At 38.8% G+C, this 24,932-nt stretch overlaps 1 protein-coding gene and 2 pseudogenes across 7 annotated transcripts; 2 read left to right on the top strand and 1 right to left on the bottom strand.

Annotated features, from left to right (window-relative positions):
* The first annotated feature begins 8,552 nt into the window (after positions 1–8,552).
* LOC137721504 (protein RMD5 homolog pseudogene) lies at positions 8,553–12,640 on the top strand (annotated as a pseudogene). Of its 4 annotated transcripts, none has more exons than XR_015965113.1 (2): positions 8,553–8,692; positions 11,196–12,640. The product of XR_015965113.1 is annotated as a protein RMD5 homolog pseudogene, transcript variant X1 (transcript). The 4 variants fall into 4 exon arrangements; XR_015965116.1 differs by having other exon boundaries at positions 8,558–8,692; positions 11,246–12,640; XR_015965118.1 differs by having other exon boundaries at positions 8,573–8,692; positions 11,172–12,640.
* On the top strand, positions 8,572–18,224 carry LOC137720678 (protein RMD5 homolog pseudogene; annotated as a pseudogene). Of its 2 annotated transcripts, XR_015965123.1 has the most exons (3): positions 8,572–8,645; positions 14,762–14,811; positions 16,527–18,224. The product of XR_015965123.1 is annotated as a protein RMD5 homolog pseudogene, transcript variant X1 (transcript). The 2 variants fall into 2 exon arrangements; XR_015965126.1 differs by lacking the exons at positions 8,572–8,645; positions 14,762–14,811 and adding an exon at positions 14,878–16,206.
* A 3,068-nt stretch (positions 18,225–21,292) lies between these two features.
* On the bottom strand, positions 21,293–24,136 carry LOC137720521 (putative E3 ubiquitin-protein ligase EDA40). Its single transcript, XM_068459603.2, has 2 exons — positions 23,287–24,136; positions 21,293–23,147 (listed from the first exon to the last, which is right to left on the bottom strand). Exons 1-2 carry the CDS (start codon positions 23,704–23,706, stop codon positions 21,378–21,380), a joined length of 2,190 nt encoding a protein of 729 aa, XP_068315704.1. The 5' UTR covers positions 23,707–24,136; the 3' UTR covers positions 21,293–21,377.
* Between the last annotated feature and the right edge of the window lie 796 nt (positions 24,137–24,932).

Genomic DNA, 24,932 nt, shown 5'->3' on the forward strand with positions numbered 1-24,932 from the left:
CAAATGATGCTAAAAATGTGCTACAAATGTGGAAGAATTAAATTAAGGCTTGGAAGACAAGGAATTAGCTGAAAACAATGAGATCTTATCCAGCCTTATCCTATCTTATCCAATCTTATCTTATCCCATATTATCCAAACATTATCTTATTTAATCCAACATTATCTAAACTCATCTCCAGCTGCAATAGGAGTCCTTATCCTATTCTAAATCCTTCCCATCTGAATTTAGGAGTCCTTATCATGTTTTAACAATGCATATCTGATTCTAGAAGTCCTGAAATCATGCAAACAATTTAATTCCTTTTCTCCTAGAATTGTGCCGTGCCCTATCCTTGTCCTCCAAGGATTAGTGCCGTGAGTCTGCATATATATAAATTACATTGTGCCACAGCTTTGAGGGGGATTTTTGAGAGAGAGAGTTTTAGAGAGAAAATACATCAGTGTGCACAGGTTTCTGAGAATTTTAGAGACTTGTGCCTTACTTACAAGGAAGGAAGGAAGGAGAGAACAAGTTTTGAGCCGTGTTGCATCCAAGGATTGTACAATCTGCCATTGGATTGCTGGAGCGTCTTGGGTTCCTATCCTTAGTTTTAGTTTTGATGTTTATTTTAGATTGCTCTTCAACTATGACAAACATGTGTAACTAAATTTCTTTTTAGCTAGAGGTGAATTCAAAGCCATGGACATATGTTTTATATGAATTGATTTCCTCCAGTTATTGTTTCATAAAGCATGAATGTGATTTACTTATCTGTTTTATAGAGAACTTATTCTTGTATGTTTATTAAGGAGGCCTACTTAGTATGCATGCAGGGATTTGATGCTAGAATATAAGGGAATTTCACCTAATCACTATGAACTTATATTTACAAGTAGTAAAGGTTACTAGTCATGATTGTGTTAAGTAAATTCTTGGCAGGAGTATCATGCAGTTCATAGTTATGAATGTCTTGTCAATGCTTATGATTTTCACATAACTTAATGATCTTTGATATGTATCTCTATCATGTTGTTCATATAGGGAACTTGATAAGAATAATTTGATTGCGTCACTGAGTCCAATTCAATGAACTTAGGAAAATCTGAGAGTTAATTTGTTCAGTTCACGGTTAATTTGGGGCATTGTCATTCGTTGTTTATAAGAATAATAACTAGAAATTGATTTGTATGCATATGTTTCATGTGTGGAGAAGAATCCTCTAGCTCGCCTTTCACCCAATTTTCACACCAAGCTTAATTTGTTTCTTCAATTTACTTGTTTTAAGTCGAAATTCATCCAAAAACCTCTCCCCTTTTTGTTTTGTGTCAGTTTAGCCTTGTTTTCAGTTTTTAAGTCTAATTTGTGTTAATTAGCATCCCTTCTAATCCCCGGCCTAGAACGATCCCTACTTGCTCATACTACAACTATCTAAAAAGGGTTTAATTTGTGTGTTAGTTTCTACCACATCAGAACTCACATCTTTCCTTACGGAAAATCGTGACGTCTTTGCATGGTCACCTTCTGACATGCCCGGCATTGATCACAAGATAACTTGCCACAAGCTACACGTCGAACCTGCTGCTAAACCAATGATCCAAAACAGAAGGCATTTCACACCCAAACGAGTGGCGATCATCGAATCGGAAATCGACAAGCTATTGGAAGTTGGATTCCTAGAAGAAGTAGCACACTCAACATGGCTTACCAACGTCATGATAGTAATAAAGAAAGTGAAGGACAAATGAAGGGTTTGCGTAGACTACACTGACCTTAACAAAGCATGCCCAAAAGATCCTTATCCAGTTCCCCGAATCGATCTACTAGTAGATTCAACTTCCGGGAATCACTTCAAGAAAACATGGATTAGGTGACAAATTTTTTTGTGGCGCATGCAAATTCATCACATTTGGATAAAATAGGTGACACTTTTTTGAAAATCATCACATTAAGATTTTCATAGGATACCAAAATATTTTGCGTCACTTATACTTTTAGATTCGTCACAAATAAATGAGCGGGAAAGTTTGCCGCCCAATGAAATGTTAATATGTGACGAAATTTAATATTCATCACATAACAAAAGAAAAAGCCACCTGACCATTCCTCACATATAACATTAAACTAAAAAAAATAAAAAAATATTGAAATTAATTATCAAAACCACCAAATTGTAAAACCTATTTCATTTTGTTCTCACCCATCCCATCTTTAGTACGCCTTCGTTCTACTCCATCGCCTTCACTCCGAGGACTAGCCATCTGGTGGTTACCAGTGACGACGACCACAACCTCTCATTCGTCTCCCTCCCTCAACCACTCGTCTGTCTGTTTTCTGTCACTATCGAAGTGCCCGGGCATTCAAGCTCTGAAATCCCCAATACAAGGGGCTTTTCTGCATTTCATTCTCCAAAACTTTGGGTATGTTCTCAATCTCTAGATCGTATCCTTTTCCCTTTAGCTTTTTCTTTAGTCTCAACTTTATGGTGCTTTTCTTAGATTTGTTCTATCACTGTAGTTTTAAGTTATTTTAGGTAGTGAATTTGGTTGAGAATCTTAGTTAGGTTTGTAATTTTTTTTCTTCGTTGCCTGGGATGATTAATCCACTTTCTAAATTTTAATTACTTTGAACTTTGATTTTTGGGAAACTACAATTTCAAAAATCCAGACATGATTATATCTCCATAATTTCTATGACAAAATGTTCGCAAAAAGATTCACATGCACTGCCTGATTAGATTATTTGTCCTGAATCATGAGGTAGATCTATAAATGTGGACATTTTGCTTAGACGGAATAGCTTCCACCTTAATGCTTCAACCATGTTTTGTGTCCTTAAATCCAAGAAAACTGACTAAACTAAAATAAACCCTCCCAGTCATTTAGCATGGGTGGTGAGATGAGGACCGGAGGAATTTTGGTCAGTTTCTGGTCCACCAATTTTAAAACAGCCACATAGCCCCAAGAAAATAGACAACAAGTGGTTTTTAGCAAGTTGCCTTTTTCACATCCAAACTTGTTTTCCCACTTTACAAATATTCATTCGAACTTTAATTTGCTATATTGAACCCCCTCACGCATTTTGTTTGACAAGCCTAAGACTTAAGTCATAAGTTGCTAAATCCCAAAAACATATAGCATCTCTAGCAGCTTTAGCAGCTTTAGCTTTACTGCATCAACACAGATCCCAAACTCTAAAGATGAAACAGACTAGTACTAGAATGTGTCTCTCATCATTTCTAGCCCATCATCATCACAAACGTTTATGTTGGAAATGTTCCCTAAAACCAATCATATGATGATACTTTACGGACATTTCACATGTTAAACTAATGTAGTTTAATATAAAGGGCAAAGATTATTGTTTTAAGCTGTCTCATATAAATGTTATATGCTTAAACAATAAGTCTAAGGAATATGTAATTGGAAGAATGTACTACAAACTACGAGAATGAAATGACATTGATATGGGACATTGTCAACCCTTCGATCATCTCAAGAACAATAGTGATGGATAGTTTTGCATTAATCAAAGAATTTACACGGTATCGACAAAATCAGGGGTGGAACCTAGTCTAGTATGAACCCTTGAGCAAATGCGAGTTTTATGGTTGGTGTGGAGCATTCAACATATGTAACCCCTTAGGAACTTAAGGCTTGAGCGAGTTCAAGTGCAAATGCCTCCTAGGGTTTCAACCCTTGTTGGAAGTTGAGTGGAACATGAAAAATGCATCGAGTGGTTGTGTGAGGAAGCACGAGGCATGCAGAAATGATGAAGGTTTCATCAAGGTTGCCAATGTGAGAACTCCTAACACATCATGGGCACTAGTGGATACGAATTCGAGTTGGAAACAATGTGAGGATGAGTGCTTGAGAAACTACTCTTGCTTGGCATACACAAAATTACGAGTTGGCTTAATTTACAAAATCTTGCTTCTTAATAATTCCCCATAATTTACAAAATCCTAGTTAACATTAGCCAGAATATTTCACAGTGCAAAGCTAAGTTAGAAGCCATAACCTAAGATTGTACGATTAACAAAATACATCCCATGCCAAAAGGCACCACATTGACACATTGCCTTTATATTTGAATTGAGACATAACACATTGATAGCTTTTGCTACTTCAATCAAAGTACCTTGTTTGAAAGCACCTACGTCACATCGTTGCCTCCGAGCAACAAAATCCTCAAGAACAGATAGTAATGCTTCCTCCTCAAATGCTTCCGATTTACGCCTCCTTCCTTTTTTCCATCTTCTATTATTGGTAAATTCTCCATTGGATCTATAGACATCTCTTGCCTAATAAGATTGTGCAGTAGGCAACAAGCGGTAATTATTCGACCTTGTGTCCTTATTGGATAGAAAGATAGACTCCTTAGTATCGCCCACCTTCCTTTTAGCAAGCCAAAACAACGTTCAATTACATTCCTTGCCTTAGAATGCTTCATGTTAAAATATTCTTCCTTATTGGAAGGTGTTCGTCCCTCCCATTTAGATAAATGATAAGGTATTCCTCTATAGGGTGCAAGGAATCCTTCACCATTTGTATAACCACCATCTACAAGGTAATAATAACCTAATAATAATAAATAATAAAAAAAAAAGGACCTATTAGTATTTGCAGTTCACAAACAAAACTAGACCTAACTTACAAATTTGAGACTAACTAATAGTCTTACCTGCTGGTACCTTTAAACCATTAGGCCTAGTAATTGCATCATGTAGCACTCTAGAGTCTGATGCGGAGCCTTCCCACTCCGGAAACACATATATGAACTACATATCCCCTGAACACACCTAACACATTAGTTGCGACTCGACCCTTTCTTGTTCGGTATCTAGATTTGTCAATATCAGGTACATGCACATCAATGTGCGTTCCATCTAATGCTCCCAAGCAATTCAATTCTAAAAAATTAAAAAAAAAATAGAAAATAAATAAATAAATAAGGCCTTTTGTTAATTTATACAAAGGGAATATCTAGTTAAAACTTAGAGAAAACTGAAAAAATTATCAATATACCTTAAAACACCGCCACCTATGATATGTAGAATCAATAGGCACATGCTGAGGGACTTTTAGTAGGATACCTTGTAATCGCAAAATTCCTTGCAATACACTATTGAAATATCTACTTATAGTCTCTCCCGACCTATAAAATATAGCACCAATACTACGATTCTTAGTATAATGTGCTAGTATTTGTAAAGTCATACACACCTGCTCCTCCAGAGACACCAAACCATCATCTTTTACCCTCCCATCTTGACGAAGTAAGTCACATAATATGCCAAATGTCCTTCCATCCATTCTCAATTCGTTGACACATTCAATATTAGTATTCCCTATTATACCATTCAGATAACACAAGCCAATATTTGATGCACGCCACAAAGTATACATAAAAAAATACAAATTATTTGATGCATGTAGCTACATGATAATTAAGCAGCCACATGCTAATTAAGCAGCTTACTTCAAACAATTACAAACCCACTTTGCTCCCACACAAATAAATGTAACTGGAATGGGTTCCAAGGGAATTTTAAAACCCAGAAAGAGAAAAAAAAAAAAAAAATAGGCATCAAGATTTAAGCCTTTGGCTCCAACCTAATAATTAAAAAAATTAGGATCAAAAGAATTAGTTACTCCCAAAGAAGAAATCTCAAAAGCAAAATGAATGGATTCCTAGTTCTTGGACCTCTAGTTACTCAGATTACCCGAAAATAGTAGAACTACAACAAAGGTAAATGCTTTCAAAGATTTACACTAGGGTGTCACTTAATGAAACCAAAAGCAAAAAGTCTAAAGATCTCTTCAAGCGTAACTTCTGCATCTTATCCAATACGAATCACGATCTACAACCCAAGTGAGAAAACAAAACCAAATGGAAGAATCTCAAACACTAAAAATTAGGCAGCAACTGATTCCAAACTGTCCAATCTCAATCTTCAAATTGACCCTAAAAATCAAAACCCTAATTTGTTCAAGTGCAGAGGTCTATTATTGAAAATTTCTCAAACCCAAAACAACTAAATCAAATAATGCTCAGTAATATCACGATCTGCAAAACAAATCGAAGAAATAAATCAAAGATTCGAAGTTTACCAGGCAAGAGGAGTAGCTAAGGGCGAGCAGGATGTAGAGATGAGGTTGAGGAGGATGAGGATGAGGGAGCAGGGCAAGCAGGGAGCGATGTGCGACAACTCTCTCTCTCGCAGGATGAGCGAGGTTCTCTCTCGCGAAGGTCTTACGAGTCCGGCCGAATTTGGGGTTCTTCGCTAAGAACTCCTAGCGAAGCCATTAATCTGAGTGAGTCCCCCCTAATCCCATTAAACCTAATCCTTGTGCAAACCAAACATGAGACTACACTAGCAATTAGTCTAGTCTAGTCCAATCCCCTCTAATCCGGTCAAACAAACGCCCCCTAATTGTATTGCTCCCACTATCATAAGCCTTGTGGTTGTCATTAAGATAAATATCATAGATAATTCATTTAAACTCTCTTTGTGTATTGCAATCATATGGAGAAAGTAATGTGTAACAATTATAGATCCATTTTTATCTTAATTAATTAACTTTAAATTGATCTGCATATCACACTTCACAATTCAAATAAACCATAATCTAACAATTATGGAGGGAAACTTTCAAGAATATGCTTCTTGAATTGACAAGGTGAGGTTTGGTAGTGGCTTTAATTTAGAGGAGGAAAGAAAAGTAACCCACTAATAAGAGTGCTGAGTTTCTACCTATGTATTCTAGGTTCAAAATTTTCTCTTTTTCTAGATTAATGTAATATTTTGAACTCTCCCTCTCCTCTTAATAAAAAATTTAAAGAAAAAAAAAAAACAACTGGGATGGGACTATGGGGTAGAGGCAATTATATGTTTATTGTGACATTGATGTGTCAAACTAGAGGAATGGAAGTATGAATATAATATGGTATGGCCAGCATTTGTCTGGTTTGGGGGGAGGTGGCTACTATATATTTCTATTTCTTGAAGAAATAAATAAACAAAACAGATGATGGTGGGAGTTCCAAGCTTGGAGGAGATCAAATTCATATCCCTGAGTGGCCCCAAATTATATGTAATAATTGGCTACATGTCAATCGAGAGAGATGGGATATGAATACGTTTTATCAAATTCAAGTTTTCTTTTTCTTTTTTCTTTTTTCTTTTTTTTTTTTTTGGTACAAAAGTAAAATTCATTACCAACAACACAAATTACAATACAAAGACTCAAAGACAAAAAAGCACAAACAAGCAAAAGTGGACCACCCACACAAACCAAAAAAGAACCCAACCAAAAGTTGAGGCTCAAAACAAAAACCAAAAAAAAAAAAAAAAAAAAAGCTAACAAAACTGAGATTTCCAGTGCGTCTCGACCAGCACAAATCCATCTCCCCAACCAAGCATCTCCTCGTCGATCTCATCATCGAACCCCAATCATCTATTCAAGCACAGCCATGAAGTTAAGAGAACCACCGATCAATGACCACGAGCAACATTGTTAATAAAGGTAGACGGCAAAAAGAAGGTGGTGGTAGCACTGAAGCTCTACTAGTATACACTTATATATATTTAAAAGGATAAACCTACTAGTATACCAAAAACTTAATTGAATTTATACATAAGCATATACCAAATATTAAGAAAATACAAAAAACTGCAAGTATGAGAAAGTCCAAATATATTAAAAAACATAAATGATCTGAATTTTTGAAATTTTTAGAATTACTTCGATTCTGAAAATTCTGAAAATTTGAATATAAATAATCCAATTCGATTCCAAAATTTAAAACGAAATTGAAAAGTTATTTCCGGTTCAATCCGTCCAAAAACATCCCTAGGCCTATATCCTTTGATTTATTTACAAGAAGCCAAGATCAGATAAATATTTTTTTTTTTTTTAACAAACAGAAAGCAGAAAATGGGTAAACAAATGCTCCTCCTTGAAATATTTCGTGACTAATTCATGAAACTTTGTGTCTATAATCGAAATCGTCAATATTATAAATCATTATATAAAGCTTTTTTCTATAAAAAATCAATAAAATATAAAAAAAAATCTAACCATGAAACTATATAAAAATGATAAACAAAATATTTCGTGACTAATTCATGAAACTTTGTGTCTATAATCGAAATCGTCAATATTATAAATCATTATATAAAGCTTTTTTCTACAAAAAATCAATAAAATATAAAAAAAATCTAACCATGAAACTATATAAAAATGATAAACAATTTTGGTAAAAGCATTACAAACTGTCAATCTATTTGTTACAAGTTATCACTAAACAACCTTAGTTTTACTTAATTTTTTTTTCTTTTCTTTTTCAAAGATGATTTTTTACACAATAATATATAATACGAATTATTTTGAATTATAAACACGAAATTATTATGTAAATCGTCTATGGAGTGTTTAGAGTATGAATCCTTCCTCAACCTTGATGAGCTAACCATTATTCAAAGAAAAATATTACTCTGAGAAAAATAAAAATAAAACAGAGTTTTGGTACCGTTTTACCCTTTATAATAATTGTTCTTACAAAATCGACCCCTAAGAATTTTAACTGACAAAACCTAAATCACACATATCCACCGTCTCTGACGCTGATCTGCAACTCTCCTTCGCCATATCTCCGGCTGATGTGCAGAAACCCTTCGCTACTCTCCCAACTTTGAATTCATCTCACGGTACTCTCTCTCTCTCTCTCTCTCTCTCTCTCTCTCTCTCTCACGGCACAGAAATATGAAATTTCTTTCAATTGCGCAAGTTAAAAAAGATGAAAGATTTAACGTAATAGCAGATGTGATTGTTCAATGAATATTTAGTTTCCATTAATCAATTTAATTCATATGCATCACTTGAAATCTCAAAGAGAGAGAATTATCGATCGCTTGATTTCTGAAACAAAAAGAAAAAAAGCTTCAAACTTGTATTGGACTTCTCTATAAAGCAGTGTTGCTGTTGGTGTTCAATCATCGTATTTTATACTTGGTATTACGTTAATTACCCTAAAAAAATTGACCCAACATGTCGAATTAGGTTCTTTTTATATATCAAGGCTTTCCCTCTTCATACCATATTGCCGATTTCCGCTGTGGATTAGGCTAGTTGGCCAGTACAGTGTGCTCCCTCCATTGAATCTGAGTTCAAATCTCTCTCCTTGTAGATTAGAGTAGTTTAAAACATAGCCGTACAAAATGTTAAAAGAAAAAAAAAATGGTTGACCCTTGTACCAGTTTGTAATCTGGGGAGGATATCATAGAATTCCCGTGCCATAATACGCCTGTAAATGATTTACAATTTCCTAGTAACAACCAAGAAGAAGCCTAAATAAGTGCAAGTGATTATTCAAAATCTTTTAATTGACTTAGATTTTTAACCCTTTTAAGCTCTCTGATTTTTACCTTGCTAACTCGAAAGGCGATTAGTGTAGGGAATTAACTCTCTCGTTATATTTTACAGAAATGCCATAGTTCTTTCACTTTATGTACACTGCATATCCAAATTATTGTATGTTAAGGTGGCTGTATGTTTTTTGGGGCAATAGACAACTGTGGAAAGAATTTGGAAATACACTGTCAGTCTTTGTTTTTTCTAGTGTGTAAGATGACTTATGCCATTGCCCTTGCCGTATGGGTCCAATGCCTAACTAGCTCCAAACTCATATGGTTGATGTGTATCCCCCGTTGGGAGGAAACAAAGCATAGGGAGACTAAAGCCACTTATAAATCACATGGTATCCAAAATATGTGAGAAATACGATTTTCCATATCATTTGAATGAGTCAAGGGACTCTTCTACATTTTGATAAATTTGTGACACCTGATTACCTGTGTTTTCCGAAGATTTTCCATAATCCGAAGATTTTCCTTGTAAGAATTTTTCGTTTGCTTAAAGCCATCAATAAGAACTTTGATGCCCATTATATTCCCATATTGTTATTTTGTAAATTAGAAAACACCTCAATTGAAGAAAGAAAATAAAAACCCTTGTCTATCCACTTGTCCTGTTCTAAATGATTCTTAGTTGTGAAATTCCTATGGAATTACGAAGTAAGTTAAGTTTTTCTCTGAAGTGTTGAGTTTTAACTATTAAGGCCTCGTTTGGCACACCGTATAAAGCACCGGATAGTACTAATTATACGGAGTCCGTTCGTATTAAATAGCCATCGGATTAAATAATCCGATCCACCTATTTTATCCGGTGACTACCCGCTTCCTTATACTCTCCAAAACCACGGGACAATTTAGTCGGGGCTCTCTCCCTCCCTCTGTTCTTCTTCTTCGTTTCCCCTTTCTCTCTTCTTCTTCCCAGCCGCTCTCTCTGCTTACAAAAACCAACCACACTCCCTCCATTTTCCCAATCAAAACTCCCCAAAATTCCAAGTAGCTTCCAAGAAACCAAAGAATCCCACAAATCCCAAAACCCAATTCCTCCGCCAGCCACCATGAACCACCACCACCAGCAAGTTCCATCCAACCACCCAGAACAAGACTCTTCTCTCCCTGCATCTTCTTCTGGCTACTGCAGGATCTCCCTCCCTCCTCTCCGCAGCTGCATCTTTCTCCGCCGTTGCATCTCTCTCAACTTCCTCCACCGCAGACTCTTCGATTCTCTCCCTACATCTTCTTCTGGCTATTGTAGGAGTTCCCTCCCTCTTCTCCGCCGCTGCATCTCTCTCTGTTTCCTCCACTGCAGACTCTTCGGCGCTCCGTCTCGGATCTCAACAAACAAAGAAACAAAGATTTGTCAATTTTTTTTCTTCCCCTTTCTTATCCGTTCAGTACCAAACACAGTATAAATAATACGGTTATTAGTCCGATACTGCACCAAACGCCCGATTAATTTAGTCAGTACTATCCGGTGGCTATTTATCCTATCCGACAGAAATAGTCAGTATAGTCCGAGCTGCCAAACAAGGCCTAAGTGTGATGTTATCAAGGGCTTAAATTTGAAAAGCCCTATCCCTTTTTTTGGGGTTTATATCTCTATTCGTATTTTGAGAATACACTATTTCATGTGAAGTTAAGCTAACCTTATTTATGTTGTTTCTTAATGTCTCTGTATTGGAACTTATTTGGCAGTTTCCAATCAGGCCTTTGATTTCTCGTGTGCATTTTTATCAGATACAGTTGTACGCTATGCTTTAACGTTTTAAGCTTGTAGGAATTCTTTCCTCTTTTTTTGTAGATCCTTTCGTGTTCATTTCTCATCCCAAACTACTGCTGATACCGATACAGTGGTATAAATAAAAATGGAGCTGACCACCATTAAAGATGCATTTGATCGTGTTACAAAGAAACAAAAGCTGTCAAGCTCTAAAGCTCAAGAAGTGTTCGATCTGATCGACAAAGAAATCAAGCAGACATTACAGAAGCTACAATCATCGAATGATCGTGAATCTCAGATTGATTGTAAGTCTGCTCTTGCTGAACTTAAAGCCAAGTTAAAAGATATAGCTCCACTCAGTCAGTTGGAAAGCACACAGAAGGAACTGAACCTAGCACTTAGCAAGTATCCAAAGATTCTGGAGAAATCCTGCATTCCTGATATATCCAAGGCTTATAGAAACATTGACTTTGATACCCACACAGTGAATGAGATAATTGGCAGCCATTTCTATCGGCAGGGCCTATTCGAAGTTGGTGACTGTTTTATAAATGAGACTGAGGAATCAGAATCTGCAGCCGTTATGAAATCTCAGTTTCAGGAATTGTTTGGGATAGTTGAAGCAATGAAACATCGGAATCTAGAGCCAGCACTGAACTGGGCCGTGACCAACTCTGATAAACTCAAACCAAATGGATCAGACCTATTACTGAAACTTCACAGTCTGCAATTTGTCGAAATAGTGCAAAACGGAAATAGAGATGGGGCTCTCCAGTATTCAAAAACTTGTCTTGCTCCCTTTGCTTCTGACCATATGGCTGAAATACAAAAGCTCATGGGGGGTCTTCTGTGGGCTGGAAGGCTTGAGCACTCCCCATACTCTCACTTATTATCACCAGCCAATTGGGACAAAGTGACGGGGGAGCTAACCAGGCAGTTCTGCAATATTCTGGGTCAGTCTTACAAGAGCCCATTGAGTGTGACAATGGAGGCAGGGATTCAGGGTTTGCCACCTCTTCTCAAGTTTATGAATGTAATGGCAGGAAAGAGACAGGAATGGCAGTCTATGAAGCAGTTACCTTTACCAGTGGAGTTAGACCGTGAGTTTCATTTCCATTCTATTTTTGTGTGTCCAGTATCAAAGGAACAATCAACAGAAGAAAATCCGCCTATGTTGATGTCATGTGGACATGTGCTCTGCAAGCAGTCGATTACGAAGATGTCAAAAAACGGTACAAAATCTTTCAAGTGTCCATACTGTCCTTCCGACGTCAATTCCGTTCAGTGTAGGCCGCTTGTTTTCTGATGCATCTGCAAAAGGAACTAGTTGCAACCGTGTTTCTCCCCACACTGGGTTCAGCTTGTAGAAACTAGTCATGCTGTGTTGTGTAGTTACGATATGTTGTTATGGTGCCGTGTCAAAAGTGTCAAAAACCGGTTTGTTTGGTTTGTTGATGCATTTGTTGTAAACAGAAAATTCCTTTTACTGGCCGGCGGTTAAAGAACTCCACTTCCCCTGGGGCTAATTTGAATGCATCATGATCTGGACCCCAAGACAAGGACATGCTGCCTCATCCGTCTGAGTAAGTTATACTGCTCCTGCTGTCTTCTGCTGGGTCATGTAAACTCTAATGTGCTCCTCAGGCTTTGGGGCCTAAGTGTTGACCCGATATTACAAAGCTGCATCATTTGGGTCATGTAAACTATAATGAGGAATATTATCAGACCGGTGTTCTAAATGGCGCATATATATATATATATATATATTAAAAAAGGATAAACCTACTAGTATACCAAAAAGTTAATTGAATTTATACACAAGTATGTACTAAATATTAAGAAAATACAAGAATTTTCTTGCATTTATGAGGAAGTTCAAAGAAATATCAAAAAATATAAATGATGTGAATTTTTAAAATTTTTAGAATTACTCCGATTCTGAAAATCCGATCCCGTTCCAAAATTTTGAAATGAGAATTGAAAGTGTTATTTCCGGTTCGATCCGTCCAAAAACACCCCTAGGCTTATATCCTTTGATTTATTTTCAAGTTACCAAGATGAAACAAATAATTTTTTTTTTTTTAACAGACAAAAAGCAGAAAAAGGGTAAACAAAAGAAAAAGGAATTAACTTGGCGTTCCTCCTTGAAATATTTCGTGAGTGATTTACAAAACTTTGTGTCTATGATCGAAACCGTTAATATTATAAAGCATTATGTAAAGCTTTTATTATCAATAAAATCTTAAAAATTTACCCATTGAACTATATACAAACAATTGGACGAATTCGATAAAAGCATTACAAAACATCTGTGACATCCCACATCGTCCAAGGGAGTGATCATTATATGTATATTCTCATCTCTACCTAGTATGAGGCCATTTGGGAGTTCACTGGCTTCGGGTTCCGTAGGAACTCCGAAGTTAAGCGAGAAGGGGGTTAGAGTAATCCCATAATGGGTGACCTACTGGGAAATTACTCGTGAGTTCCCAAAAACAAAACCGTGAGGGAATGGTAAGCCCAAAGCGGACAATATCGTGCTACCGTGGTGGAGCAGGGTTAGGAAGTGATCCGCCCCAGGCCGGGATGTGACAATTTGGTATTAGAGCCTAACCCTGGTCGCGTGTGTGCCGACGAGGACATCGGACCCCTAAGGAGGGTGGATTGTGACATCCCACATCGCCCAGGGGAGTGATCCTTATATGTATATTCTCATCTCTACCTAGCACGAGGCCTTTTGGGAGCTCACTGGCTTCGAGTTCTATGGGAACTCCGAAGTTAAGCGAGTAGCGCGTGATAGCATTCCCAGGATGGGTGACCCATCGGGAAATTCTCGTGTGAGTTCCCAAAAACAAAACCGTGAGGGCGTGGTCGAGGCAATATCATGCTACGGTAGAGTCTGGCCCGGAAAGTGGTCCCGCCCTGACTAGGATGTGACAATTTGGTATCAAAGCCTAACCCTGGTCGCGTGTGTGCCGATGAGGACGTCGGGCCCCTAAGGGGGTGGATTGTGACATCCCACATCGCCCAGGGGAGTGATCCTTATATTTATATTCTCATCTCTATCTAGCACGAGGACTTTTGGGAGCTCACTGGCTTCGGGTTCCATGGAAACTCTGAAGTTAAGCGAGTAGCGCGCGAGAGCATTCCTAAGATGGGTGACCCATCGGGAAGTTCTCGTGTGAGTTCCCAAAAACAAAACCGTGAGGGTGTGGTCGGGGTCCAAAGTGGACAATATCGTGCTGCGGTAGAATCGGGCCCAGTAAGTGGTCCCGCCCAGGGCGAGATGTGACAACGTTTATTTATTTGTTATAATTTATTGACTAAACGACTTTAGCTTTACTTGATTTTTTTTTTTCTTTTTGCAGAGATGATCTTTTTGTTCTTTTCTTTTTTACAATAATATATAATATGAATTGTTTTGGATTATAAACACGAAATTCTATTAATCGACCATGAAGTGTTTAGAGTAGAAAATATTATCCGGGGAAAAATAAAAATAAAACAGAGTTTTGGTAGCGTGTTACCCTTTACAATCATTGATCTTACAAAATCAAGCCCTAGAACTTTAACTGACAAAACCTAAATCACACATATTCGCCATCTCTTTCTCCGATCTGCAACTCTCTTTTGCCATCTCCGGCTGCTGTGCAGAAACCCTTCGCTACTACTCTCCCAACTTTGAATTCATCTCAAGGTATCTCTCTCTCTCTCTCTCTCTCTCTCTCTCTCTCTCTCTCTCACGGCACAGAAATATGAAATTTCTTTCAATTGTGCAAGTTAGAAAAGATGAAAGATTGAAGGTAATAGCAGATGTGATTGTTCAATGAATCTTTAGTTTGCGTTGATCAGTTTAATTCATATGCATCACTTGAAATCTCAAAGAGAGGGAATTATCGATCGCTTGATTTCTGAAATAAAAAGAAAAAACAAATCTTGAAGCTTGTATTGGACTTCTCTATATAGCAGTTTAGCTGTTCAATCATCGTAATACTTAGTGTTATGTTAATTACCCTAAAAAAAATTGACCCAGCATGTCGAATTTTTCGGTTCTTTTAGTATGTCAAGGCTTTCCCTTTTCATACCATATTGCTGATTTCCGCTGCGAATTAGGCTAGTTGGCAAGTACAGTGTGCTCCCTCCATTGAATCTGAGTTCAAATCTCTCTCCCTGTAGATTGGAGTAGTTTAAAACATAACTGTATAAAATATTAAAATAAAAAAATGGTTGACCCTTGAACCAGTTTGTAATCTGGGAAGGATATCTAGTATTCTCGTGCCATAATACGTCTGTAAATGATTTACAATTTCCCAGTAACAACCAAGAAGAAGTTTGATTAAGTGCAAGTGTTTAATTCTAGTCTTTTAACTGACTTAAATTTTTCACCTGTTTTACGCTCTCTGATTTTTACCTGGCTAATGCGAAAGGCGATTAGTGTAGGGAATTAACTCTCACATTATATTTTGCACAAATACCATACTTCTTTCACTTTATGTACACTGCATATCCAAATTATTGTATGTTAAGGTGGCTGTCTGTTTTTGGGGGCAATAGACAAATGTGGAAAGAATTTGGAAATGCACCGTCAATCTTTGTTTGTTCTAGTGTGTAAGATGACTTCGCCATAGCTCTTGCTGCACGGGTCCAATGCCTAACTAGCTCCAAACTCATATGGTTGATCTGTATCTCCCGTTGGGAGGAAATAAAGCATAGGGAGACTAAAGCCACTTATAAATCACATGGTATCCAAAATATGTGAGAAATACAATTTTCCATATCATTTGAATGAGTCAAGGGACTCTTCTACATTTTGGTAAATTTGTGACACCTGATTAGCTGTGTTCGCCAAAGATTTTCTTTGTAAGAATATTTCGTTTGCTTTAAGCCATCAATATGAACTTTCGCACCCATTATTCTTCCATATCGTTATTTTGTAAATTAGAAAAACACCCTAACTATAAGGTTTTTTTATTTTATTTTTTAGAAAAAACACTTGAAGAGCTCAATTGGAGAAGGAAAATAAAAACCCTCATCTATCCACTTGTCATGTTCTAAATGATTCTTAGTTGTGAAATTCCTATGGTGTTACGAAGTAAGTTAAGTTTTTCTCTAAAGTATTGAGTTTTAACTGTTTTTCTGTAAAGTGTGATGTTATCAAGGCCTTAAATGTGAAAAGCCCTATCCTTATTTTTTTTTGGTGTGTATTTCTCTATTCGTGTTTTGAGAATAAACTATTTCATGTGAAGTTAAGCTAACCTTATTTATGTTGTTTCTTAATGTCTGTGTATAGGAATGTATTTGGCAGTTTCCAATCAGGCCTTTGATTTCTCATGTGCATTTTCATAAGATATAGTTGTACACTATGCTTTAACATTTTAAGCTTATAAGAACTCTTTCCTCTTTTTTGTGCAGATCCCTTCATCTTAATTTCCCATCACAAACTACTGCTGATACCACTACAGTAGTATAAATAAAAATGGAGCTGACTGCCATTAAAGATGCATTTGATCGTGTTACAAAGAAACAAAAGCTGTCAAGCTCTAAAGCTCAAGAAATGTTCGATCTGATCGACAAAGAAATCAAGCAGACATTACAGAAGCTACAATCATCTAATGATCGTGAATCTCAGATTGATTGTAAGTCTGCATTTGCCGATCTTAAAACCAAGTTACAAGATATAGCTCCACTCAGTCAGTTGGAAAGCACGCAGAAGGAACTGAACCTAGCACTTAGCAAGTATCCAAAAATTCTGGAGAAATCATTCGTTCCTGATATATCCAAGGCTTATAGAAACATTGACTTTGATACCCACACAGTCAATGAGATAATTGGCAGCCATTTCTATCGGCAGGGCCTATTCGAAGTTGGTGATTGTTTTACAAGTGAGACTGGGGAATCAGAATCTGCATCGGCTATGAAATCTCAGTTTCAGGAATTGTTTGGGATACTTGATGCAATGAAACATCGGAATCTAGAGCCAGCACTGAACTGGGCCGTGTTTAACTCCGATAAACTCAAACCAAATGGATCAGACCTATTACTGAAACTTCACAGACTGCAATTTGTTGAATTAGTGCAAAAGGGAAATAGAGATAGAGCTCTCCAGTATTCAAAAGCTTGTCTTGCTCCTTTTGCTTCCGACCATATGGTTGAAATACAAAAGCTCATGGGGGCTCTTCTGTGGACTGGAAGGCTTGAACACTCCCCATACTCTCACTTATTATCACAAGCCAATTGGGACAAAGTGACGGGGGAGCTAACCAGGCAGTTCTGCAATATTCTGGGCCAGTCTTACAAGAGCCCGTTGAGTGTGACCATGGAGGCAGGGATTCGTGGTTTGCCACCTCTTCTCAAGTTTATGAATGTAATGGCAGGAAAGAGACAGGAATGGCAGTCTATGAAGCAGTTACCTGTACCAGTGGATTTAGACAGTGAGTTTCATTTCCATTCTATTTTTGTGTGTCCAGTATCAAAGGAACAATCAACAGAAGAAAATCCACCTATGTTGATGTCATGTGGACATGTGCTCTGCAAGCAGTCTATTACGAAGATGTCAAAGAACGGTACAAAATCTTTCAAATGTCCATACTGTCCTTCCGATGTCAATTCAGCACAGTGTAGGCCGCTTGTTTTCTGATGTATCTGCAAAAGGAACTAGTTACAACTGTGTGTCTTCCACACTGGGTAAAGCTTGTGGAAACTAGTCATGCTGTGTTGTGTAGTTAGGATGTGTGGTTATGGTGCCGTGTCAAAAGCCAGTTTGTTTGGTTTGTTGAAGCATTTGTTGTAAATGGTAAATTCTTTTTACTGGCCGGCGGTTAAAGAAATCCACTTCCCTGTGACTAATTTGAATGCATCATGATCTGGATCCCAAGACAAGGACATGCTGCCTCATCCCAAGACAAGGATGTGTGGTTATACTTCTGCTGCTATCTCCTGTTGGGAAATGTAAACTGTAGCGGGCTCCTCGGGCTTCGGCCTTAAGTGTTGATCCGATACTACAAAGGCTGTTCAATAATTTCTCACTTTTCTCTTATATGTATCTGTTTCACCAACACAACTCAGAGTAAATTTGTACTTTTAGTAATTCAATCAGGTCAGCTTTCTCCATTTCTTGTCTTAGCAAACAAATTTTAGATAGATCTTTGGATTCTTATCTTGTTTGTTGTTCCGGAAAGATAATGAGTGGCACTTTTGGCTTCTTTCCTCTTTTCTTGTTGCCTCCATGATCTGAGAAAAGTTTCATTCATCTTGGATATTTCTTATGTTTACGAGGGTTCTTTGCAAATAAGCCCTCGAACTCCATTCATAGCGAAAGACCCCCGTTTTGAAGAAAGAACCCGTGAACTATACTGTTATCACCCCGACTGTTATTTCACTAGAGAGTAACGGTTTTACTCTATAGTTTAATCCTTTAGTTGTTTCTCGCTAACACGAACAAACGAATTACGTAATCTTATGAATCCCTGTTCATGTCACACGTTGTGGTAACTAGGATACCCCCACAGTTCCACACGCACATGTAATCATACCATGGTGGTGAATTATGTAGGCAGAGTTATAGTGTTAAGCTTATATGGATATGCCTTTTGGGATATAAATTATTTTGGTGGTGCTTTTGAGATGAGCACATTTGAAAAGCAGCAGCAGCAGCAGCAATAAAAAAAGCAGCCACTCATGGAAAAAGTGCTTCCAAATTGTGCGAAATTTAAGGAAATGATGAGTTTTCCCCCTAAAAAGTGTTTCCAGTGACCAGAAGAGAACCATGGAAGAAGGAAGAGTGTGTGATTCAGAATAAATCAAAGCCCTTTTTGCAAGCTTAAGTTACTGTCACCTCCCTTCCTTTATGTAAAGATTTAGCCTTTTAAAGTGTTTGAGAACCTTTTTATTATTTTTACCTTTTTAACTTTTTACTAACGTGCAACTCAAGTCATAGTATTAGGAGTAAATATGATGGGAATGTAAGTGGTCCATGAATATAAGCATGTGATTAGTTACTTACTAGTTACTTCCAGGGGAGGGGAAGATTATTTCTTAATTATACGAAGCATGTGATTATTTCCTGGTTAAAGGTGGAGATTTGGACATCTTGATATATTTACAAGTTTTGTTTTGTGAGTCTTGTTCTCTTGGTCGTATGGTGACTAAGAATTGGATTGGATATTACAAGTGGAGAATGAATGAATGTGCTTTCACTTGGTGACCGGAGAACATTTCTGTTTGTTTTGGTAAATTAGGTTGCTCGCAAGCTTTCAATGTACAAGCTTTCAATGTTCGATTACAAAATGACATTCTCGGAGAGTGAATATCCGCAAACAAGTTATTTGAGTGAGTTTTAAATATCAAGTTGTAGCCACTTAATATTACAATTTAGTGATATTCCTCTTCATTTGTAAGTGAGAAATCTTAAGTTTGATTCTCGCCGAAAGCAAATTTGAACAACATTATTGTTAGTCTATTATGAGGCTAAACTCGCCCCTCTCCCCCATAGTATGATCATATCATTTATTCCAAAAAAAAAACACATCAAGTTGTAGGACGTTGCCAATAATAGTTGCATCACACAGATTCACACAAACCAATATATGTTATATGAAGGAGGGAAGATGGCATGTCAATTCAGAAACTTAAATGTGGTTGTGGTGATACAATCATACAAACTTATATACATACACACACACACACACTTATATATAATTTGTATTAAAGTAACGTGCATGCATCGTATCCAAACAAGTTCTCATGACCCCCATTTCATTTGTGACAATCGTGGGATCTCCATTGATTGGGAATGACCCTCCTCTCCTAACATTATGATGGAAAAGGGAACATGTGCACATCTCTCTCTTTCCTTTCCTCCTTTTGTTTTTATATTTTATGTATATTTTATTTTTGTGATACAAGTGAGAGAGGTGAATCCAAATACAAGACATCAGGTGAATGGTTAGACGTCTTATCTACTTGAGCTTGAGCTGCATGTAATAATTTCGAAATAATAAACTAACAAATGAATTGGGATTTACAAAATAGGAACTGATTTTCGCACTTCCTTTTTAATCTTTTGCACTCTTATGCTTAATTATATTTATGGATTCTCTTTTGATTAATTCAATCTAATAGCTAGAGCAAGATGGGAACGTAGAAATCACTACCCTTACAAAATAGGATAATAAATCTAGAAGTGCCCCACACATGATAAGCCAAAAAAAAAACAAAAAAAGAACAAAAGAACAAAAGCAGTCAAATTTGAACACATGCAATGTATCATCCATATCTAGTGCTAAATTCCCCTTTCATTAAATCAATCACTTGGTGTCCATTAAAAAAATCCAATTTGTTCATAGAAGGTGAACACTGATCAGGCCTAATCAAATCCCCTCAACTCTAAAATTCTTAAGCAAATGCAAAAAATACAATCGAAAAGTCCCAGAAGTATACTCTGAAACAGCATAGAATTATTGAAAAGAAAAAGAAAAAAACAATCTATATTCAAACTGTTTTGGCCCTTGGCATCAGCTGCAAAAGCATGATTGTTTGTCATGGAGTCAGTCATTTGGTGGCCAAGTTGTCTTTAAACCCACCAAAAACCACACCAACATCACACCAGCTCAGACTAACTAACAAAACCATTTCCTAACCCATACATTATCACCTGCACCTCTTTATTGATTAGACCCAACCACCATTTCCAAAAAAAGCCGAAAACAAAAACATGCATCATCGTTTAAAAAATCCATAACCCATCCCCTTCTGCTTCTTTACATAATATATATATATATATATATATATGGATTAAATAAATATCACATTATTGGGGTTTGAAGTATAAGATGTGCTAGCTTCAGTCGCATGTAAATGCTGATATAGCCGTTGATGATGATCGATCCCACTGCAGCTCTCGCCTTCATCAACGGCTAAGACGCCATGCGACTAATAAAGCACAACTCCTTGGGTTTTTGGTGGGGAATATACTGATTGATAGAGACAAAACCAAAAGAGTTACCCCCACCAACAAAACGTTCCATATAATTTTTTTCTTGTGGGGTTTTGTTCAATGTTTTTTCCTTTTTTCTCTCTTTCTCTCGACTATCACTATCACCATCCACTCCCTTCCAAAAGGGCCACGCCGTCCGTTACTGCTTGTCGCCATTATGGGCCTGGGCCCATTATTTGAAATATTTTTTTCTCATCATCATTTAATTTTTAATATCATTATATTCCTTTTTGTATTACACTTACAAAATATATCAAAAATTAATTAAACTAAAATCTGGCATTTTCGAAGCCGTGTAAGTCGCTTACTCTGTTCATCGACTTCCTCATCGTAGCCACCTTAGCCAATTTCTCAGCCGCGCGCCAAGCCGACGTCGGCGTTAGCGGCTCTTGCTTCTCCTCCGCGTGTCCATTATTGCATCCCTTCTTGCTTTGCTTCGCCTCAACCTCCACCAGCAGCTGAATCTGCCGCCGCCGCTGAAGCTCCGCCATCTCCCCCTCCAAGCCGCGGAGGAACTCCTCCGCCGATGCCGAGCACGACTGCACGAGCAACGTTCGCGCCGACGATAGCAGGTGGTACGCGCCCGAGAAGTCGCTGCTCCTCTCCACGAACCTCCGCGACTCCGCCACCGCTCTTGCCGCCAAGTGGAGGTTCCTTAGCCGCTCGATGTTTGGGTTCGACGATGACGATCGGACGGTCTGTGATCGAGGTACGAGGAGGACCAGCTCTTTTGAATACACAAGCTCATTGGACGACGGGTCCCTGTGTGTGGACCTCACGGACATCACGTTCTGGGATGAGTGGGGCCCGCCGGTGGCGGAAACCGGTACTTTTAGTTCGACTAACAACTCTCGCTCCTCTCCGGCGTAGAGATCTCCGAGTCGGATTGACCCGGATCCTAGAGCAGCGGGCCGACCCGTGAGTGAATACACAGCGGCGATCTCGGCCGGGCTTGAACCCGAAACGAAACCAAGTTGGAGACTGAGATCCTGGACCATGACGCGTAGTAAGCCTCCGAAGCACTTCGCTAGCTCGTCGTCGCAACCATCCCCGAGTGCGATGGTGTGGACAGGGATGTCGAGGTGAGGGAGGCGCGTGGAGGACACGACGGGGGAATAAGATCGCTTCTGAGTGGCTTCTGGTTGTACGGCATCCAATAGAAGCATGATACTCGCGACGGCGTTTTTCTCGCGCCGGTCTTGGATCACCTTCGCGGCCTTCTTGAGCGCGTCATTAACACACATCCCCTCGCCGACGCCGCAGAGCGCGTCCACAATCCGACGCGCCGAACGACGACCAGCAGAGGTCATTCGCCGGAGAGGTAGCAGCCTCTTCGAAGTGGAGGAATACGCGACGATTGAGAGACGGTCGGTGTCGCGGAGTGACGAAACGACAAGTCGCATCGCGCGCTTCATCATCTGAATCTTCGCATTGCTCGCACTTACGCTCACGTCCACCACCGTCACCAAGTCAATCGGAGCTCGACGCTCTAAAGACGCCGTCTTGGACTCATTGGTTTGCGGTGCTTTGAGCTTCAGAACCACCGCGTGCGTCTCATAACTCCTCCCGATAGCCACAACCGCCGATTCCGGCAACAGACTGACCTCCACATTCTTAACATTCCGGTCAGCCGAGGCAAAACGCGATTGAGGCTTGGAACTCGTATTCACAAAGAAACCCTGGAATTCAACGGCCTCGTTTTCGTCGTCGTTCTCTTCTGGTATTGGGTTGAAGCGGGAACCGGAAGTTGGGGACGAAAGCGGCTCATCGTCATTGTAAACTCTCAGAGGCTTGGTCTTGACGTCTCTGGGCTTCTTGGGCGATGAAATGGGCGGCGGTTTGTGTTGGGCTTGTGGTTTGTGGACGGAGATTAACGGCAGCTCCTTCCAGGCGGTACTGCAGACGGGGCACAGGAGGAGGCTGTTCTTCTTGACGTGGGCGGAGATGCAGGCGAAGTGGAAGGAATGGGAGCACTCCGCCGTAAAAATGGCGGTGCCCTGACCGCTTTTCACACTCTGTAAGCAGATTCCGCATCTACTCTGCAAAAAGAAGGAAAAAGAATCGTCACTATAATGTTTTTGGTACTAAAAGTTGAATTTTTTTTCCTCTGTTTTTTTTTTTTTTAATAAAAAAAAAAAAGGAAATTATGAAAAGGGGATTGTGGAAAAAGCAGCTTACTTTGGAGAGGCGTAGGGTGGACTTGAGGAGGGAGAAGCTGGAGGGGGATTTTGGGGACGATGGGTTGGAGCGCTGGAAGTGGAAAAGCAGTCTAGGGCTGTAGCTGCTGGCTTTTTTGGGGGTTGTGGCGGCGGAGGAGGCGTTGCATTGGAGTTTTGGGGAGTTGGGTAGCGAGGAAGTGGGGGTGTTGGTGGCGGTGGTTCGGCAGCGGAGGCCGGGGCTGGAGACTACAGATTGAGCTTGGGATTGAGATTGGAGGCGTGTGGTTGAAGTGATGGAAAAGAATCCAAATTTGGAGTTGATTCTGGGGCTCTGCTGATTGTCGTTGTTGTAATGTTGCTGCTGCTTCTCAATAAGCACTTTTGAGTTTCTGTCTTTGGTGATGGATGTGCAGAAGGCCCTTCGCCAGCCAGTCACCATTTTCGAGCCTCTCTCGAAATCTGCTTCTCGAATAAGCACTTGTGGAGAAAGAAAAAGGGGGGTTTGATTTGGAAAGGAGTGGGATTTAGGAAGAAGCAGATGGGCTTGTCACCTTGGTCTTTCGCATGTTTCCATTTCCCTTATTACTCTGCAGCCTCTGAGTAAGAAGTACTTTTGCTTCTGCTTTTCTTACTGCATCAATTGCTCTGCGTTCTCCTTTGTGCTTTCTCTTTCTTTCAGAACACAAAACAGCAATCGGAAAGTCTTTCGCTGCTCTTGCCAAAATTCAATGCTCTCTCTTTCTCTCCAATGTTTCTCTCTCTAGAACTCTTTCTCTCTCTGGGCCTCTACGGCTCTACCTATAGGATGATAGATCTAGGATATAATGCCAATATACAACAGAGGCATCCTTTCCCTTCCATTATTATCAACATTTATTTATGATATTTATACTTTAATTGGGAAAAAAAATTAGAAGATTGATGCCATTGGGATTAACATTTTTAATTAGGTGACCGGCAAGTGGAGGTTGTTTTTAATTTTACCTTTCTAGTAACATGTCAACGGGACCCGCTCTTGGAATTGAGGCATCACTGCCCCCATTTCCATGTTTGGACCGGACACCGACCTCTGCTGCACGCACATAACGATGAAGTAGGCCACGTTTTGAACCGAATAGTAACTTTGGTATACCGTGTAAATCATGTTTTTCAACTGTTAAATCTTTTACGTTTTGGCTTTGTTAATATACCGAAAATTTTAGTCATTAAATCATTAATCAACAGTCTAACTATCAGGATGTAATGACTAATAAGTTAAGATCTTGAAAATACACCGAAGTATAGTACAATTTCGGACCTCTTACAGTACCATATATTTTTTCCTACTCTTGTACACCCTTTTACCTTTACTTGACAAAGCAAAATACAAAATTTCCAAATTGGTGATTCCTTTTGAAACGACTTGTTATTGCCATGGCCCATGAATTGGTTATTACTCAACACAGTGAGGTTGGTGTTACTGCAGTGTGCAGAGAGTCACAGGCTAGGAGGATGACCCCAAAAAGCTTTGATCCCTCACTCTCTGCTCCTATCCGTTCCAGTGTGGGGTCCATTCCGTTTGAGAAAAATAATGCCCATATTGAATGCGGATGAGATTCATTCTAGAAGTTTGTATTTGAAGATTGCGGACTGAAAGATCTGGATTGTTCAAGTTTTTAGAATTTT

Source organism: Pyrus communis, chromosome 1 (assembly GCF_041283825.1).
Source record: "Pyrus communis isolate YQ-2024b chromosome 1, ASM4128382v1, whole genome shotgun sequence".
Taxonomy (NCBI): domain Eukaryota; kingdom Viridiplantae; phylum Streptophyta; class Magnoliopsida; order Rosales; family Rosaceae; genus Pyrus; species Pyrus communis.

What these genes read in the sequence shown, in the direction of transcription:
- LOC137720521 (XM_068459603.2), bottom strand. Translation starts at nt 23,706, where the DNA reads ATGGTGACTGGCTGGCGAAGGGCCTTCTGCACATCCATCACCAAAGAC. An exon ending in CCACCCTACGCCTCTCCAAA is followed by an intron (nt 23,148 to 23,286) that starts GTAAGCTGCTTT and finishes TTCTTTTTGCAG; the next exon opens with AGTAGATGCGGAATCTGCTT.